The sequence below is a fragment of the Periplaneta americana genome, chromosome 9, assembly GCF_040183065.1.
Source record: "Periplaneta americana isolate PAMFEO1 chromosome 9, P.americana_PAMFEO1_priV1, whole genome shotgun sequence".
NCBI classification, from domain to species: Eukaryota; Metazoa; Arthropoda; class Insecta; order Blattodea; family Blattidae; genus Periplaneta; species Periplaneta americana.
The window spans coordinates 65372622-65390908 of record NC_091125.1 but is presented as its reverse complement, the minus strand read 5'-3'; the positions used below and the strand labels follow the sequence as shown (position 1 = coordinate 65390908).

Below are 18287 nucleotides of genomic sequence, written 5' to 3'. Positions count from 1 at the left end.
TGAAAATGTAAAAAAGGAATTTCAGTATTTCTGCGTTTCTAAAAAAAATGAATGTAAAATCAACAGCTGAAGACGTATGTGAAGCAGAATGTGAAGGAGTAGTCAGTAGCAGGACGACTTCAAACTGCTTTTAGTGATTTAAAGATGGAGGAAAAAACCGGACATTTATTATTAATATCAAATTTTCTTCTAATTCTCCAGTCTTAGCTAATGGTAAATGTTATGAGATCATATTTTTTTCAATAGGCTAGTAGATCACGGTCTTCATAATCGATAGAAAGGAAAGAGTAGATAACCGGGCATAAAACAACAATTTTAACAGTCAAAGGAAATGAGTTAAAAAGAGCTAAAATCCTAAACAAAGTGGAATAATTCAAATATTTATGATTGAAAAAATGTGATAAGAAATAGAAACCTGATTTAAAAAATCAGATCTAATGCAACTTCTTTGAGGTACAAGAACATTAAAAAAAAAAAAAGTAAGAACTGACACATTGAAAGTTTTATAATTTTTCAGCAATTCCTTCGATAGATACACTATGTATCTGAATGCTTGACCTAAGAAACAAGAGATAAAAGCGAATACAAAAGCTGAAATGAGATTTTTAGAAACCATATATACATAAGTAACAGGAAAATAAGTCCCGCACCGTGGCGTCGTGGTTTAAGGCATCCGCGTTACGGAATGCGCGCTGGTTCGAGCCCTCATAGAGGAAGAAATTTTCTCATGAAATTTCGGCCAGTGTATGAGACCGGTGCCCACCCAGCATTGTGATGCACTTGGGGAGCTACGATAGGTAACCAAATCCGATTACGCAAACCAGCTATAACGGCTGGGAGGCTCATCGTGCTAACCACACGATACCTCCATTCTGGTTGAATGATCGTCCACCTCTGCTTCAGCATGTGGCCGTGAGGCCAGCAGCCGGCTGGTAGGTTTTGGCCCTTCATGGGCTGTAGCGCCATGGATTATTATTATTATTATTATTATTATTATTATTATTATTATTATTCCGTATTATTATTATTATTATTATTATTATTAGGGAAATAAAATATATAACAACGAAACCAAGAAATAAAAATAGGCCTATCAATAAATACAGGTAGCATCTATCTCAACAATAATCAAGACATATCAACAAAACCGGTATACGCATGTTAATAGAAGGGGTAATAGTAGAATATCGAAGAATACTCCATATGGGAAAGAAGCAGAGTATGACTTATTATGAGATGAAGATTGCAGTTTGAAAATGGAGCCGGAACGGACCAACAAATCTAGATTATGATGATGATGATGATGATGATGATGATGATGATCGGACATTCTATGCTGGAATTCACAAATCGAAATGTATCCCACACGTGATGAGAACACCATAAACGAAATCAAGTAAGACCTTTGAGCAGAAGACAATAAGGAAGATCCTGAAATACACTGGTAGACCTCTAAAGTTAAATGCGATAACTGTCTGTTGTTGCAATGTGTAGACAGAGTATGTTATTCTGAGATTTTCCTCAGTGAAGCTTGTATGTAAGTCAATGCGATTCTAAGATGAGAAGATTTTATTGAATATTTGTCCAAGGGATACTCAGCAGGAGCGTTTTCAGAACATTAGCATAATATACTTGATCTATATCTATGCATGACTTGGAAATTGGCATGCCTGCTTGTAAACACCCAATAGCTATGGGCAATACGCAACATCTGGCTCTTAAAAACGGAAAAGGCGGTGAAGGAAAGTGGATATTTCATAAACAAACTGATAGATTCCACATCGATAAAATACACCTGACGCAAAGATACTTCGTAATGATGTTCTGATGTTTTATTTCAAGATTATTTTCAAATGCAAAGATTATTTCACTGATACGTACTTATAATGTATGGCACGTAAATACCATTTATTATTATTATTATTATTATTATTATTATTATTAATTCCATAGGGCAGAAGTGGAATTAAGAGAAAAAGTACTTCAACATGATTTTCTGCAGTACCATGCCAATAGAATAACTTTCGATGAAAGAGACAAATTTTGGCACCCACATAAAAACTCTCTCAATTACCTGCAAGAATTTAAGTAGGCTATCTTTTTATTAGACTGATAAATTTAACCAAACGAGAATAAATCTCACATCAAAAGGATGTTATCCGGGCATAAGGCAATTTCTTACTCTACGGCTATAATAGTAACGCTACTGTCAACTCCGATTATTCAGTATTGTTGCTTGTTTAGTCAACTTTCCGAAGACAGGTCTCAACCTCACAAGTGATACCAAGAAGGCACCACTTATGAGGCAACTAGGCCATGTATTCAATATTCTACTTCTATATTTTATTTATTCAATTCACTATAATCAAAAGCATTTTTCAATTTCAAACCTCCGCAAGCCATAATCACATTATATTCACTCAAAGTCCTTTCTCACATGGCTTTCAGTACATCACCAACCGCCATACAAGCTTCCTCTTCTTCATAATATTACCACAGTCTAGTATAATATACAGTCATGAAGCTCAATACGTAGTAAATATGCATCCGTAGATAGTTGCTAACCACTAGGATCGCTATTATCGCCTCATTACAGACAATGCGAAATAGTACCTGCACAGTCTATTGTTTCTAGTATCCTCAACAACTCAAGCTTCGTGACTGTATATACTAGACTGTGATATTACTAACAAGCAAACATTCTGATGGGGACAGATAAAAAGTTAAATTTTTTTCTTCCATCATGCTAATAATGTCAAAAGAAGTGCTTATATAAATTTTGGCCACTCGACCACAATTACGAGGCCGTCCATAAAGTGATTGTCAGAAAAAAGCCATTTACAGAAAAAAGCACAATTGTATGGAAAGATTTATTTAAACCGATACAGCAATTGTTGCGCTATTTAGCCTATCAACATATCCCCCACTGGAATTGAGACTTTGTCACATAATGGGATCAATTTTTGTATCTTTGTGTCGTAGAAGTCAGCCGCCTGGGATTGGAACCAGCGTTTGACAGCCGTCTGTACCTCTCTGTTGATCCCACGATATGACAAATATCTCAGTTCCGGTGAGGAATATGTTAAAAATAGCTCAACAATTCCTGTGGCTGATTCAATAATTTTTTCCAATGAAATTATGTTTTCTTTCTGTTAACGGCCTCTGACGAACTTATTTTTTTACGGCCCTCGTAATTGGGGTCGAGTGGCCAAAATTTGTACAAACACTACTTTTGAAATTATTAAAATGGTGAAAGAAAAAAATTTACAATTTTTATCTGCCCCTATCAGAATGTTTGCTTGTAAGATTAACCTGCATACCACGAAACATGGGCACGCTCGCTAGGATTCATTTTTGCAGCGTTACTATGGTTCTAGTGGTAGCTCAGTTGGTAGAGCAGCTATCTACGGACTGGAAGGTCCGGGGTTCGATCCCAGGTGGTGATAGGATTTTTTCTCGTTGCCAAACTTTCAGAACGGCCCCGAGGTTCACTCCGCCTCCTATAAAATTGAGTACCGGGTCCTTCCCGGGGGTAAAAGGCGGTCAGAGCGTGGTGCCGACCACACCACCTCATTCTAGTGCCGAGGTCATGGAAAGCATGGGGCTCTACCTCCGTGCCCCCCAAGTGCCTTCATGGCATTGTACGGGGATACCTTTACTTTTTTTACTATGGTTCTAGTGTGTACCACGAAATTGCTACATACCGGTATATAAACTTTTCGAATCTACGATAATTCCGACCAGAATCACAGCTATATCCTGACATTAAATTAAAAACAATCTTTCAAATGCTGAAGGCTTAAGGTAGACACTCTGCATATAGAATGATAGCTCATTATTACATATTACATGCATTAATAATCATTATGCTGTTCCCGCCGTATCCTGTCGAAGTAGCTACACAAGAATGCATAGTGCATTAAATTACTTACACGGACTCGAATTCGACTGCGAAGTGTAATGTCTCTTTCCAGTGCTGTACCGCACCTGTTTATGTGCTAAGTACTTGCTTGCTGACTACACTGATTAGCCTGGTCATTATCCTCGCATTCCTGCGCCGCCTTGAGATATATCGCAGCCACAACTAATGGGAGAGCGCGCAGGAATAAGGAGAGGCGTAATTAAGATCTAATTCACTAGCCTTAACAACAATATCAAGCTTAGAACTCTACGTTATTATTTTCAAAATAAAACTTACTGAAAATTCATTCGACTTTGCTGTTTTATCCTTTGACATTTATAATTAACATTACAACTCTGGAGTAACTTTTTTCAAGAGCTGTCATTCTTAATTCAGCGACCGCTTCGTCATATCCAATTTATCATTTCCTAGACTCTATATAGCTTTTTTAAACTATTTTCATTTTATAAAAACTGCACGCACTAATAAATAAATTTCAAGATGTAATTTAAACATTGGCTAAAAGTAATTTGAAAGAAGAACCTGGAATATTATGCCTATATAAAATTATTAAATAAATTGAGTGACGCAACAAACCATGGATTGCAAAAGCTGACCAGCCGACTGTTGCCCTTATGTACACATGCCTTAACAGGGGTAAACGATTATCCAACCTGTGAAGATATCGTGTGTTATCACGATGATCCCCTCCGTCGATAGAGTTGACTCACGAAACCGAATTTCACTACTCACTATATCTCCAAATTCATCACGATGATGCTGGCTGAGCACCGATCCTACAGTATATACTTCCCCCATGAGGGCTCGAATCAGCGCCCATTCCCTAGTTCAAGGCCACGCAGGTTCGGTGCGGGACGAAATTGTAGACTAAATCAGGCAGTACATCTCACTTTACGATGTGTCAGAGGAAGAACAATATTGTTTGTATGCATCTGAAATCTGACTAGTGTAATATGTAGCTAGTCGACGATGCATGCAATGAAGGGGGAAAAGGAACTTGCCCTCCTACCCCATAATCTCTGGCCTAGTTGCCTCATAATCGGTGCCTTCTTGGTTTCGCTTGTGAGGTTCAGACCTTTCTCCGGACAGTTGACTAAACAACAATAGGCATATACTGAATAATGAAATATACGAATAAATAAACGGAACATTAATTAGTTGAAATGTGCTCTTCATGGAAGTAAACGGAAAGTTAGCCAAAATGCGCACCGTAAACAATTATAATTTATGAGCAGTACAGACGAACAAGACGAAGACCATTGTTATTGGAAGAAAAATAAAGAATGTAAACTTGTAAATTCGAAATAAGGCAGTGGAATAAATGGACAGGTTCAAATACTTGGAGTGCATATACGTAGTGACATGAGCTGCTGCCAGGAAGCCAAACGGGGCATAGCAATGGCTAAGGAAGCTTTTAATAGAAAAAGGAGTATCTTCTGCGGATCGTTGGAAAAATAACTAAGGAAGAGACTAGTAAAGTACTTTGTATGGAGTGTAGCACTGTAAGGGTCAGAAATATGGCATTATGACGAAGTGAAGAGAAGCAATTAGAAACATTTGAATGTAGATATGGAGAAGAATGGAGCGTATGAAATGGACAGACAGAAAACGAAAAGAAACTGTGCTAGAAAGAGTGGGTGAAGAAATAATAAAGTTGAAACTGATTACTGATCAGGAATAAAAAAATAAATTGCCTGGGTCACTGCCTCCTAACCTAAAGGATGCACTGGAAGGAATGGTGAACGGGAGAAAGGTTCGAGGCAGTAAAAGATATCAGACGATAGGCAACATTAAAATATAATGGATGATATGTGACGACTAAGAAGAAGACGGAAAATATGAAAGGTTGGAGAATGCAGGATTTGCAGCGAAAGACTTGCCCTTGGGCATAAAACTATGAATGAATGACAATGATGATAGGATAGATATCAAGTCATAGAGCGCATCGGCCGAGAATCAAGTTTACTCTTTGCGGTAAGGAAATACTCTACTCAACAATACATTGAAAGGATATGGTAGGCGAGCTCCTTTGTTATAATGCAGACAATTTAGATTGCTAGGTTGCGGAAACCCTGCTTCTTCACGCTTAGGAATGTACAGCCGCACTATTACTAAAATTATATGGACTTGAGAGTATCCAATGGGGTGCACCGAAGCATTCGTGTGTAGATTCATATTCCGCCTAGACAATTCCATAGCGAATCCTTGAACTCATATCACCAAAATTTAAGCTCCTTACCACTAATTCCATCGTTATAGCTGATAAAAGGCATGCTAAGAGTTACGCTGGAAATTTAAAATTCATGACAAATTTGTTAATTGTCCAACTGGAAGTTTTCGGATGCTCATCCAGGGTCTACAAACGCAAACGCAATTAACGAAAACTTGTTTATTGGTCCGAGAGAAAAATTTTATGAAAAATTCACAGTAATATCGTAAAGCTGTGAAGTAAATTTTTCAGTAAGGGAGAGACACTGAGTCTCCAGAAACTAACTGGAGTAACAGAGTGCAGATTATGACAAAGACGAAGAAGAAGACTCGCTATTAATTTCGAGTTGCTCAATTCTCAATCTTAAGATTATCGTCTTCAGTAAAGGCTTAAAATTTCTCAGACGTTTAAAGGCTTGGTAATTCAATTAGAATAACCTCTCCACTTCCACTTCATTCAACAAAGATAACCTCAAAATAAATTAATGTTTGTAGAAGCCTAAATCTCAAGGAAGTGAGAGTACTGACAGGCTACCCTTTGCATCTCTGCTAACAAGCAGCAATTACTTCACTCAATTTCGTGGGCGTCGTGTAGTTAATGTGCGGCTGTTGCAGCTAATGGAAATCCATTAAGTTGCGTGATAATTTCGGGACATGATAAGGAGCCAAAAGTACTTCATAGCTCAAAACTGAAACATACGGGACTCCACCCAAGCGCCTTGCGATCAGCACCTCTTACCATATTGTGATTTATCTGTTCACGTGATGCTAACCTAAGACTATACCTTGTTCAAACCACAGTCGTTGCCACTACGTATTTGTAAGTAAAATATAGCAAGAATTTCTGATCATCCGCCTATTTTCCTGCCATTCTGTCACAGTTGTCTGATCAGTGTATCACAGCAAAATCTAGTCCACTTATGTGACGTGGAACTATAAAAGCACCACATAAAAGTGCAATTGAGGCACACCAATGCAATGGTTAGAAGCAAATCAGCCTTGTACATCCACAAAACGTCGTATACGTTGGTATGGTAGCTCATTGCAATTATTCAGTTTTATTTTTAATCTAAATTAGTAACACGTCACTTGTATGGAACATGTGAACACGTTTATGGGTAATATACGTAATTCAATAAGTATTTTATACGTTGCTGGTACCTAAACTAGTGTTTATTTCATCGTCCTTGGCAACCTAAACAATGGGTTCATTCGTAGCAGCGAAAAAGTTTTAATTTACTGTTGTTGTTGTTGTTTAGTCAACTGTTCGAAGACAGGTCTGAACCTCACAAGTGATACCAACAAGACACCACTTATGAGGCAACTAGGCCAGGAGATAATGGGGTAGGGTGGCCAGTTCCTTTCCCCCTCCATTGCATACATCGCCGATTAGCTGCATATTCCACTCTAATCAGACTTCAGATGTACACAAACTATTGGACGGAGTTACGCAGTAAGAGATCAAGCGCCAAAAACCTGTTTCGAGATATTGGCCATTGAAATAAATCTATTTTTTTATAAAACATTTTATGCAAGAAGTATTATAACTTTCATAGACTATTACAAAAAATAGCACAAATAATACCAAAAAAGCTAACCGATTTTTGATAAAAGACCAGCAGTTGAATTAATATTTCAAAGCAAAATAAATAAATGTATTTTATGCAATAAACGAATTTTTGCTTATAAATAGCAGCAAAATTCAGATATCGCATTCTTGATTTTTTCCGAGTTAAATTAGCCTGCCATCAACATATTTGTGCAAATATCTCTTCTTCTTCTTCTTCTTCTTCTTCTTCTTCTTCTTTTCAAATTGTCGGTTGATCTATTATTGCGTAACTCCGTCCAATTGTTCTTCCTCCGACATATCGTCAAGTGAGATGTACTGCCTGATAATAATAGATGTACATACGAACTTCAAATCACTCTCTCCTTGACAAGCAACATATACCAAGAAAAAAAATTCACGCATTCATTAACTTATCACTTCTTCACAATCAACACGTTATCAAGAATAGACCTAACAGTACAACTTAAAATTAAAATATTCTTAAGTACTCTAGTCTAAATACCAGCAATGTATAAAATTTTGTATTCCACAGGTCGACCTACGTTTGCGGAAATTTTATTTTAAAATTGGACATGTTTAGAAGAAAAATCGTTGACCAGGGCGATGAAAATTATAGAAAATAGTTTCTTCTAACATGCTTTTAGGTCTACATGGTTATATTAATTCAATAATCAGAACAAGAGGGGTAGAGAAACGATTAGCAAGATGTAGCGAATTAAATATGACACACAAAAGAGATGCATTCCGCTTTACAACTGGGGTGTTACAGGTTTACTATTTGGAGCGAGGGGATATCTACTAAAATTAACATGGAATATTCTTAAATCTTTTAATATTCCCTTTTATGAGATTCAGAAGATTTTGGTGGAAATTCTGAAGACCTCCCTTCAAATTATGTACTATCATTTATATGTAAACACATAATTTTTTTAATGTACGAAACGAATAATTATTTCACTCGTGTCATTTTTTTTCTTTCATATTTTCATGTTTGTAATTCCGAATCCTAGTGATCAACTTCACTAGAGGACGTTTGATTTTGAAATCTTAGTAGTAAACTAATAAGGAAGATAAGAAAGGCAATGAAGAAAAACGAAGAGGAAGAACAGAAGTGACGATGAAGTAAAAAGAAAATAAAGAAAGAAAATAAGTATGAATGGGATCAAGATGGCAATAATTTGATACAAAAATGAAGAAAGGAAAGACAAACATAAAAAGAACAAATACAGTAGGTAGACAGAAAATAAGGTAAGACAAGAAGGGAACGAAGTACAAAAAGAAGAGACGCTAAAGGAAAGGAAACGAGAAAAGTTTGAAAAATAGCAATCAGAATTAAAGGAGTAGGTACATCCTATCTGAAATTTCGACTCAAATATCTCAAAAGAAGGTAACAATCCAGATTAGATTAATGGCATAATTTTAATCAAAGAACATGTGTTCCCTCATTAAAAAAATCATTGCGCTTTTTTTCCCACTTACAACTTGCAGCCGATGTGATGGTGACGTCATCCACAACAGTCCAGCAACAGGTACACTCACCTGGAACAAAATACATAACAAAATTAAAACCGAAAACAATTGAGATGAATTCAGCAGTCGAATTTGTGTAACACTAACAATGTTTGATTTTGTTATTATCTACACCAACTATACAATTACAATGGAGGAAAGGGTTGTAACATTTACAGCTCTATCTTTAGTTTACGAAGAAATATCCCCTCATCATGATCTAAATTTGATTTTAACCGATGCAAGAGTACATGATCCCTTAATAACATGCGATTCAAAGGAATGCGTAATAGTATTAAATGTCCCGGCTGTGACTGATTGTTCTAGACTCTAGACTCTACAGTCTAGACCATATGTCCGATCCGGGTTCGAGTCCCAGTCTGGACAGGTAATTTTTTCAGTGTAAAATTCACAGCGACACTCGTGGTACACAAATCTCAGGTGGAGTTCTCTCATTTCTCCATGTCAAGTATTGGCAGCATTCCAGCCGATCTACAATCCATTTTCTTATTCATAGAATTTTTCCCATCTCTGGTGACGATGTGCGGAGGGGACTGGTATGGGTATATAAGTGTGGAGAAGCCTGCGTGAAACCTGGATACGCATCGAACCTCACACAAGCAATTAGTATAATTTGAATATGCGCCTAGCCAGGGATTAGCACAAGAGTTCACCATGAAGGACAGCGGTAGGAGTTCGCCCTCCATCCTGAAGGATGATGATGATGATGATGATGATGATTATGATGATGATGATAATAATAATAACAATAATAATCCAAATACATGTTATACACATAATACCGATATGACTTTGCGTATAAATATATTCCAAGTATATACAGATATTGATGTCAAACCAGATAATTATACTAAATAACGATTGAATATAATAGTAAAGACAAACAATAACAATAATTTTACACCATTCATCTCTTCTTCTGTGTCGTCAATTTAGAACAGGATTACTATTTAGTTAATTTTATCTGGTATTTCCAATTTTTTGTCTAATATATTTATTTCTAATTCTATTTATTCTTGTATATTCTTTCAAGTAAAATGGCTATAATGATGCACAATATTGTATTAGGAGTAACTAATTAACAATGAACAATGACTTTATGTTTATTCCAACTTTTTATGTGTTAACGGAAAATTAAATTATTATTATTATTATTATTATTATTATTATTATTATTATTATTATTATTATTATTATTATTATGTTACTAGAACTGATATTCATGACCATAATACAAGACAGAGCCTTAATATTCCTCAGACTAGTTTAAATAAAAATCTGAATTGGTTTATTCAAAAGACTGGCTGAAATGGCTAAGCCAATCACCGTTCAGCAATTTAAAATTGGCATAAAGAAATGGTTATTGGTCACACCACTACAGCCTTGAGGAATATTATAATATTAATAATGGCAGTACCTTTTATGATAATGACGTGCTATATATTCGTTAAGTGTCTCTAGCATGAAATATATACCTACCTACCTATTCAAATGATGAATTTTTGTGTGCTGAAATACTTGAACTTACATTTTAATCATGTTATTGTACCTATTTTTTTGTAAATTAGTTTGTCATTTATAACAATTGTCAATTTCATATTCGACAATAAATAAATAAGTTAATTAACAAAGAAATAAGTGAATAAATAAATAAATAAACAAATGAATGAATGGATGAATAACTGAATAAATAATAAATAAATAAAAACATAAATATAAAAAAGATAAATTATATATATAATATATATATATATATATTTTATTAACACGTTCTTTAGTTTGAAACGCCCCTTTCTTGTTTGGCGAACGCGCAGAGCTTCTGTTACAATTCCATCAACATTACAGCATTGTCCACAACAACTCAAATGGCAGGGCAAAGGCACTAAACAGCGTAAAATTAGCAATTATACAGCGATTTGTTGCGTCAGCAGAGGCATTGTGCGACCATACGGCGTGCAAAAATGTTTACATTCTGCAACAGTTGAACAAGTTTTCAACTCAGTGCCTTTAAAAGCCTGCGCAGACAAAAGAAAGTCGCTTTCTAGTCAGAATTTGCCTCCTTGTCCATTACAATTACGTATACAGTATATATAGGCCTACAGCATGAATAATATTACTGTCATTGTGTATGAGACTTTAGCAACAGTTACAGAACCTACGATGCTAGCTACTGAAACCACGATTCAGTTTTAAATTCAGCTATGAGAATAGACTTTTAATTGAAAATAATTTTCATCAAGGCTTTCACAGAATGGAATGTTAAATTAGGTATTCCGTGTCATAGATTAACGACAGGTACGAAGAGAACCCTGTCCCTGGAGAAAAGGGCACCCGAAAAATACTTCACGGATTTTCCTACACAAATTTATCTCTTCTTGGACTAATATTTTCTGCAGTCCATCGGTGAATGGTCTAGAAGCAGAAAATTGGACTCCTAATATCGTTTCCAAAGCTATGTGAATTACTCAGTTATCTAGCGACGTCGGAATTGGTGATTACGGGATTGTATTTGGCGTATGATTCAGAGAATTCGCCCAACATTCACCTGGCAGTTGAGGAAACCTCGGAAGAAAATAAAAAAAATTCACAGGTAATCCCTACATAGCTTCATTGTCCTGCATAGCTTTAAGTAGAAATATGTCTACAGGTGGTGGCTAGCAAAGGGAACAGAAGGAGAACAAGGGAAATACTGAGACAGTAAGGAGAATGCAAGACTAACATGGTGAGTACAAGGAGAAAAGGGTAATACAAGAACAACACGAGAACAACAAAGGGAACACAAGGACAGCAGGAGCAATACAAGGACAAGAAGGAAACACAAGAAAAGGGGGAATATTAAGAGTAAACGGGTAATACGACGATACCAATGTGAATACAAGGAGAAAAGGGGGAATACAGGGAGAATAAGGGAATGCAAGGGCATCGAGATTAATACAAGGACAATAAGGGAAATACAAGGAAAACAAGGGGAATACATAGAGAACAAGATGAATACATGGAGAATAAGGGGAATACATGGAGAACAAGGGAAATATATGGAGAACAAAGGAAATATATGGAGAACAAGGGAAATACAAGGAGAACAAGCGGAATACATGGAGAACAAGGGGGAAGAAGGAAAAGAAGGGGCATACAAGGAGAACAAGGGGAATACAATAAGAACAAGGAGAATATGAGAACAAGTGGAGGAGAAGAAGATCCAGGGGAGTACAAGAACAAGAGGAAGAAAAGGAGATCCAGAGGAATACAGAGAGAACAAGAGGAATAGAAGAACAAGGAGAATACAAAGAGAACAAGGGGAATAGAAGAACAACGGGTAATACAAGAATAACAAGGGAAATACAAAGAGAATAAGGATAACACAAGAAGAACACGGAAAATATGAGGAGAATAAGAAAATTACATTTTTATATGAAGGTAAATTTCCAAGTTACTACGGCATACTTATTAAGGAGAAAGACGTAGTTCTATGTCAAAACCCAACCAAGTAACCACATCTAAGCGGGATTGACACCCACTTCCGAGTGTAACCTCTTTACGCCGTTGACCTGTGAGATGACCAAAACTTGCAGACAGGAATAAAACTTAGTGACGAATGTTAGAAATCCAATATTAAAGATGGATGGGTTCTTTGGGGAGGGCTAACTTCATCCACCAGTCACTCAATCACTGAAAGAACACTGACATTTAGTACTAAGCTTATGCAATTATGCACTGTCTTTAGTTTCCAGAAAATAACATTTTCAATGAACTGTTTAAGAGCATTAGATATAGGACTACGTACACACACAATTGAACACATACATTCATGTATTCATGTACACGCGCCTGTTACTTCTTGTGTCTGCCATATTCTTGAACTGATTTTGAGCAAAAAAAAAAAGGTAGACTACCCGTCGCCTAGCACCACTTACTTACTTACTGGCTTTTAAGGAACCCGAGGTTCATTGCCGCCCTCACATAAGCCCGCCATTGGTCCCTGTCATGAGCAAGATTAATTCAGTCTCTATCATCATATCCCACCTCCCTCAAATCCATTTTAATATCATCTTCCCATCTACGTCTCGGGCTACCCAAAGGTCTTTATCTCTCCGGCCTCCCAACTAACATTCTATATGCATTTCTGGATTCCCCCATATGTGCTACATGCCCTGCCCATCTCAAACGTCTGTATTTAATGTTCCTAATTATGTCAGGTGAAGAATACAATGCGTGCAGTTCTGTGTTGTGTAACTTTCTCCATTCTCCTGTAACTTCATCCCTCTTTGCTCCAAATATTTTCCTAAGCACCTTATTCTCAAACACCCTTAACCTATGCAAATTAAGCTTTCAGGAATAACTCCCTGTAAAGTTAATTTGAATAATTTCGGGGGAAAAATTGTTCCGGGGCCGGGTATCGAACCCGGGACCTTTGGTTAGTTAGTGTTACTGTGCACTCAAATGTTGGTTGCTTGACGGTTGTCAGCCCACTTTGAGGTCTGTGGATAGAGAAGGAAAAATTGGATCGGTGTCGGGTAGAGTTCCCGGGTAGCTCAGTGGGAGAGCGTTGGTACGTTTAACCAAAGGTCCCGGGTTCGATACCCGGTCCCGGAACAATTTTTCCCCCGAAATTATTCACCCTTAACCTATGTTCCTCTCTCAACGTGAGAGTCCAAGTTTCACAACCATAAAGAACAACTGTAATATAACTGTTTTATAAATTCTAACTTCCAGAATTTTTGACAGCAGAATGGGTGATAAAAGCTTCTCAACCGAATAATAACAGGCATTTCCCATATTTATTCTGTGTTTAATTTCCTCCCGAGTATTATTTATATTTGTTACTGTTGCTCCCAGGTATTTGAATTTCTCCGTCGCCTAGCACTATAATAGATAATTAAACGTATCGTAACGTTCTGTGGTGCCTTAAGTTTCATATCTAGAAGGTGTCGGTGATTCATAAATTGAATCCAGGTGATCCAGTAGCGTGCACACGATTTTCTGACTGGATGTTAGAATCAACGCCATCCTCACACACCTATCTTTTAAGTGTTTGTTCTATTACAGCACGCTTCGGACAACGTTTCTTCTTATCGAGAACGAAACCCGTTTCTCGCCACTTATTAAATAATTTAGAAACACGCAGATTCCACAGGCTGGTTGTGCGGCCTCTATAAATCGCAGTCGGAACATAACGTCTACGACATCTTCTTCAGAAGATAACGTTTTAACGAGGAAAATGCGGTGCCGTACTGTGTATCTAACCATGGTTTGTAATATGTATTTCTCAATACAACTCGGACAACTGATTGAGGTCGACTAAGGCGCTTGCCTGCCGATCCAGAGTTGCGATCGTGTGCGGGTTCGATTCCCGCTTGGGCTGATTACCTGGTTGAGTTTTTTCCGAGGTTTTTCCCAACCGTAAGGCAAATGTCGGGTAATCTATGGCGAATTCTCATCAATTTCATCGACGCTAAATAATCTCGTAGTTGATACAGCGTCGTTAAATAACCAAATAAAACAAACTGACAGATTGATAAATAGTGTAAAATTCAGATTTGTGTCGCTGGCTTAGTGCAACAACTGATAAGGAAACCCCACGCATTATGTTCTTTGCCAAGCTAAAAACAAACGAAAGGCCGGGAAGAATTAACGCGACGCCCGTCAAAAAGCAACCTCGTGACTCGGTAAGATTGACGGAATCTTAAGTCTGACTCGTTCTATATCATAATATATAGCAAGTGCGATATAAAGTGAAAAGACACTGCGCAGAAAAGAATCTTGTCTCAATTCTCACAGGATCTGCAGGAGACGAAATCTCGATTTGTCTGGAAATTATTCGTTGTTTACTGGGTGAACTCCGTCAAATTGTAACGTGACTGTTATGTCAAACTCGTGATTTGAATATCATTTCACTTTATTTTTCAACGCACATATTCTAAGCCGTAATAATTGATGATTATATTGCCATCATTAAGATACAGTAAATTTAACATATTCGTAATATCATATAACTTACTTTAAGTGGACAGGATAGTATTAAAAGTCAAAAATCAGATTTTTTATTTTGTGTTAGGCCTATATAGGCCTATATTGTGGGGAGCTATCTTGCAGACAAGCTCTTCAAATGGCCTCTTTAAATTTGGCGGCGTATGTAATTCATACATTTTTTTAAATGCATTTTTCCGTAAGTTTATACTTTTCAAACTTAGGCACATTTTTCGCTAAAACTAGCGAATCTATTTACATGAAATTTCTACAGTGTTTTCTGCAGTCTATGTTCTACAAAGTAGATCTATGGGTTTATGAACATTACACACATAACGTGAGGCAAAAAATATATGCATTAAAAATGGCAAAAATTGTTAATAAAAGTTTAATTTTTTCTTTTCTGTTTAACTAAGGGAGAAATATTTAACTAAATTTTGGTTTAGAATTTTGCAATATGCATTATTTGATAACATAAAAAATATACAAGGCATGAGTGAAGATTGTAGAAAATAATGTGCATCTTGAAATTTGAGATACATTTAGCAAGCGGGAAAACACGTTATCAGTTAGGACTTTTTTTTGCACTTTGATAAGAAACTAATTAGTTGTATAACTACGTAAATTTTTATTCCGCTCTGAACACTGAAAGCCTAGAAATACTGAACTAAACTTTTGTACTGAAATTATTTAATCGCACAGGCATCACCATCCACTACCCTTAAAACTACAACAAATTCTTGTGGGCTGTAAACAGTTGTGAAGCACATCAGTTTATAAATACGCTTTAATATCTACAGGAAGATCTGTAACAACTGATTTATCTTAAAACTACATCCAATGAATATTCTTATTTTATACTGCAATCTTTGAGATTAATGTTTTATGAAATCTTATTGCATACCTATTAATTAGCAATCAAATAATGTAGGTTCCATCATTGTTCCATTGTTCCTGTTACATTTCTGTTTCCTGGATGGAATTTTAAATCTGCTAACTTATACAGCAATTTTTTTTCTATAAAAAGTAAGAAACTGTGTTAAGTACTTAAGGAAGCAAAGCTTGAAACGAGTTTCATTCATTCTTAAACCAGTCACAATTGAATTACTTATGTTCTTGCTTCTTAGCAGGAATGCTTTAGTTTCAAGCATAGAACTGCATGGCATCTAGAAACAACTTCCAGAAGTCTGTGTTGGAAGTACGAAAGAACTACTTTGTAGATACTGACATATGTATCCAAATTTGGTTGAAATATGATAGTAAAATACACAGATACATGTGCCAGAAATGTGCCACACGCAAAACAGTTTAACAACAACGTATCGGCACAAATAAATACACAGGCATACTCAGCTGGCTTCAGCGTGATATCCAAAACAGTTACATTTCGGAGTGCCATAAAAGGAATGCACATTCCCGGCTTCACGTGCCTCTTAGACGACGCAGTTCACGAAAGCTATTTTAATGGGAAAACATACAGGAATCTTTCATTTGTTCACGCCAGTTGCTATGATTTCGAATAGATATCATTTAGCACTTATTTATACAAGGTTATTCGCTTTCTCTTTCTTTTCAGTTTTATTCAATCCTAAATTTTATATCATGTCCTCGAAATTGCGATACCTGTTTCTATGAAATTTAACATAAGGTAAAGTGTGAAATTCTATGATTCTAGGGTTCGTCATCTATGCCTTCTTCATTGAAAATAAGTAAATGTAAATATTGTATTTCGTTACCAAGGAATGTTCACATCAGTTGCCATTAGCCCTGACCGCATAACAGATTGATCAGCCTAATAACTTTCGAGGCAACCACTTTCATTAATTTCACTGTGCTGCCATCTGGCGACTGCAAAAGAAGTTCCGCTATAACCCTTATGGAGCAATGTACTTCCATCTAGTGATCGTTACCAAGAAATGCCTTTTCGGCGGTGGAGACCCTTGAGGTTGTTCTTATTTTGTGTTGCCATTTCATAACATGTCACACATTTAAAATGAAACAAATTGCATAAAAGAACGATGTTTATTTATTATTATTATTATTATTATTATTATTATTATTATTATTATTATTATTATTATTATTATTCTGAATCACACTTAATATAATTATGTATGGAAGAGAACGTCAGTTAATTGGCCGCCGCGATTTCGTTGCGTTATGCGTATATGAGTCTTCCACTTTTCAATGACTGACAAGCATAAACCAGGCTCAATTTCACGACTAACGCGAGTGATATTGTTCCTTAGGTCATTAACTGTTTCTGGCTTGTTGGCATAAACTCGTGATTTTACATAACTTCATAAGAAGTAATCCAGCGGCGTTAAATGACGTGATCTCGAGTGCCAGTTAACATCACCACCACGTGAAATAATAAAGCTTCTGAAATTCTCCCTCAAGAGGTCGACTGTTTAGTGACGAGTATGACATGTGGCGCCATCTTGCTGAAACCAGACGTTTCTGGTATCCATATACCTTCCAATTGAGACCAAAAATAATCCCTTATCAAAGCCCAGTATCTTCCTCCATTGACAGTCAGAGCCTCTCCTCGTTCATCTTGGAAAAAATATGGATCAATGATTCCTCCATACAAAAAAAATTAAATTATGGTTTATTTAACGAGGCTCGCAACTGCAGAGGTTATATCAGCGTCGCCGGAGTGCCGGAATTTTGTCCCGCAGGAGTTCTTCCACATGCCAGTAAATCTACTGACATGAGCCTGTCGCATTTAAGCACACTTAAATGCCATTGACCTGGGCCGGGATCGAACCGTTGCTCCAATAGCGGCAATTTTGTTTATTAACGAAACCATTCCTCCAAAAATGGACCTCGTCTCTAAAGATGATATTTTGGCTAAATTGCTCCATAGCCCAGTCACAGAATACACAGCACAATCTATGGTCATTTGGCTTCAGTTCTTGAATTAAAGCAATTTTGTAAGGGTGTAATTTTTAAGTCCAAATTCAAAGTCCGTGCTCAAAAGCTGGATACTCAGCGAACATTCGCGTAGTCAGCTAGTGTGATGCGCCTTGTTCGAAATTAACGTAATAGTTCTCTCAGACTGACCTAGCGCTAAGATTCGTCCTCCCT

General features: G+C 36.6%; 1 protein-coding gene across 2 annotated transcripts in view; it reads right to left on the bottom strand.

Moving 5' to 3' along the window:
* Window positions 1–18287, bottom strand: part of LOC138706037 (Krueppel-like factor 8) — an 877162-nt gene that overhangs the window by 500762 nt on the left and 358113 nt on the right. The window contains exon 2 of one of the 2 annotated variants that reach the window (XM_069834934.1): window positions 9180–9239. The exons of the other annotated variant lie outside the window; for it this stretch is intronic. Within the exon in view, the coding sequence (XP_069691035.1) occupies window positions 9180–9239 (60 nt within the window). The remainder of the gene's footprint in view (window positions 1–9179; window positions 9240–18287) is intronic. 2 annotated transcript variants of the gene reach the window in all.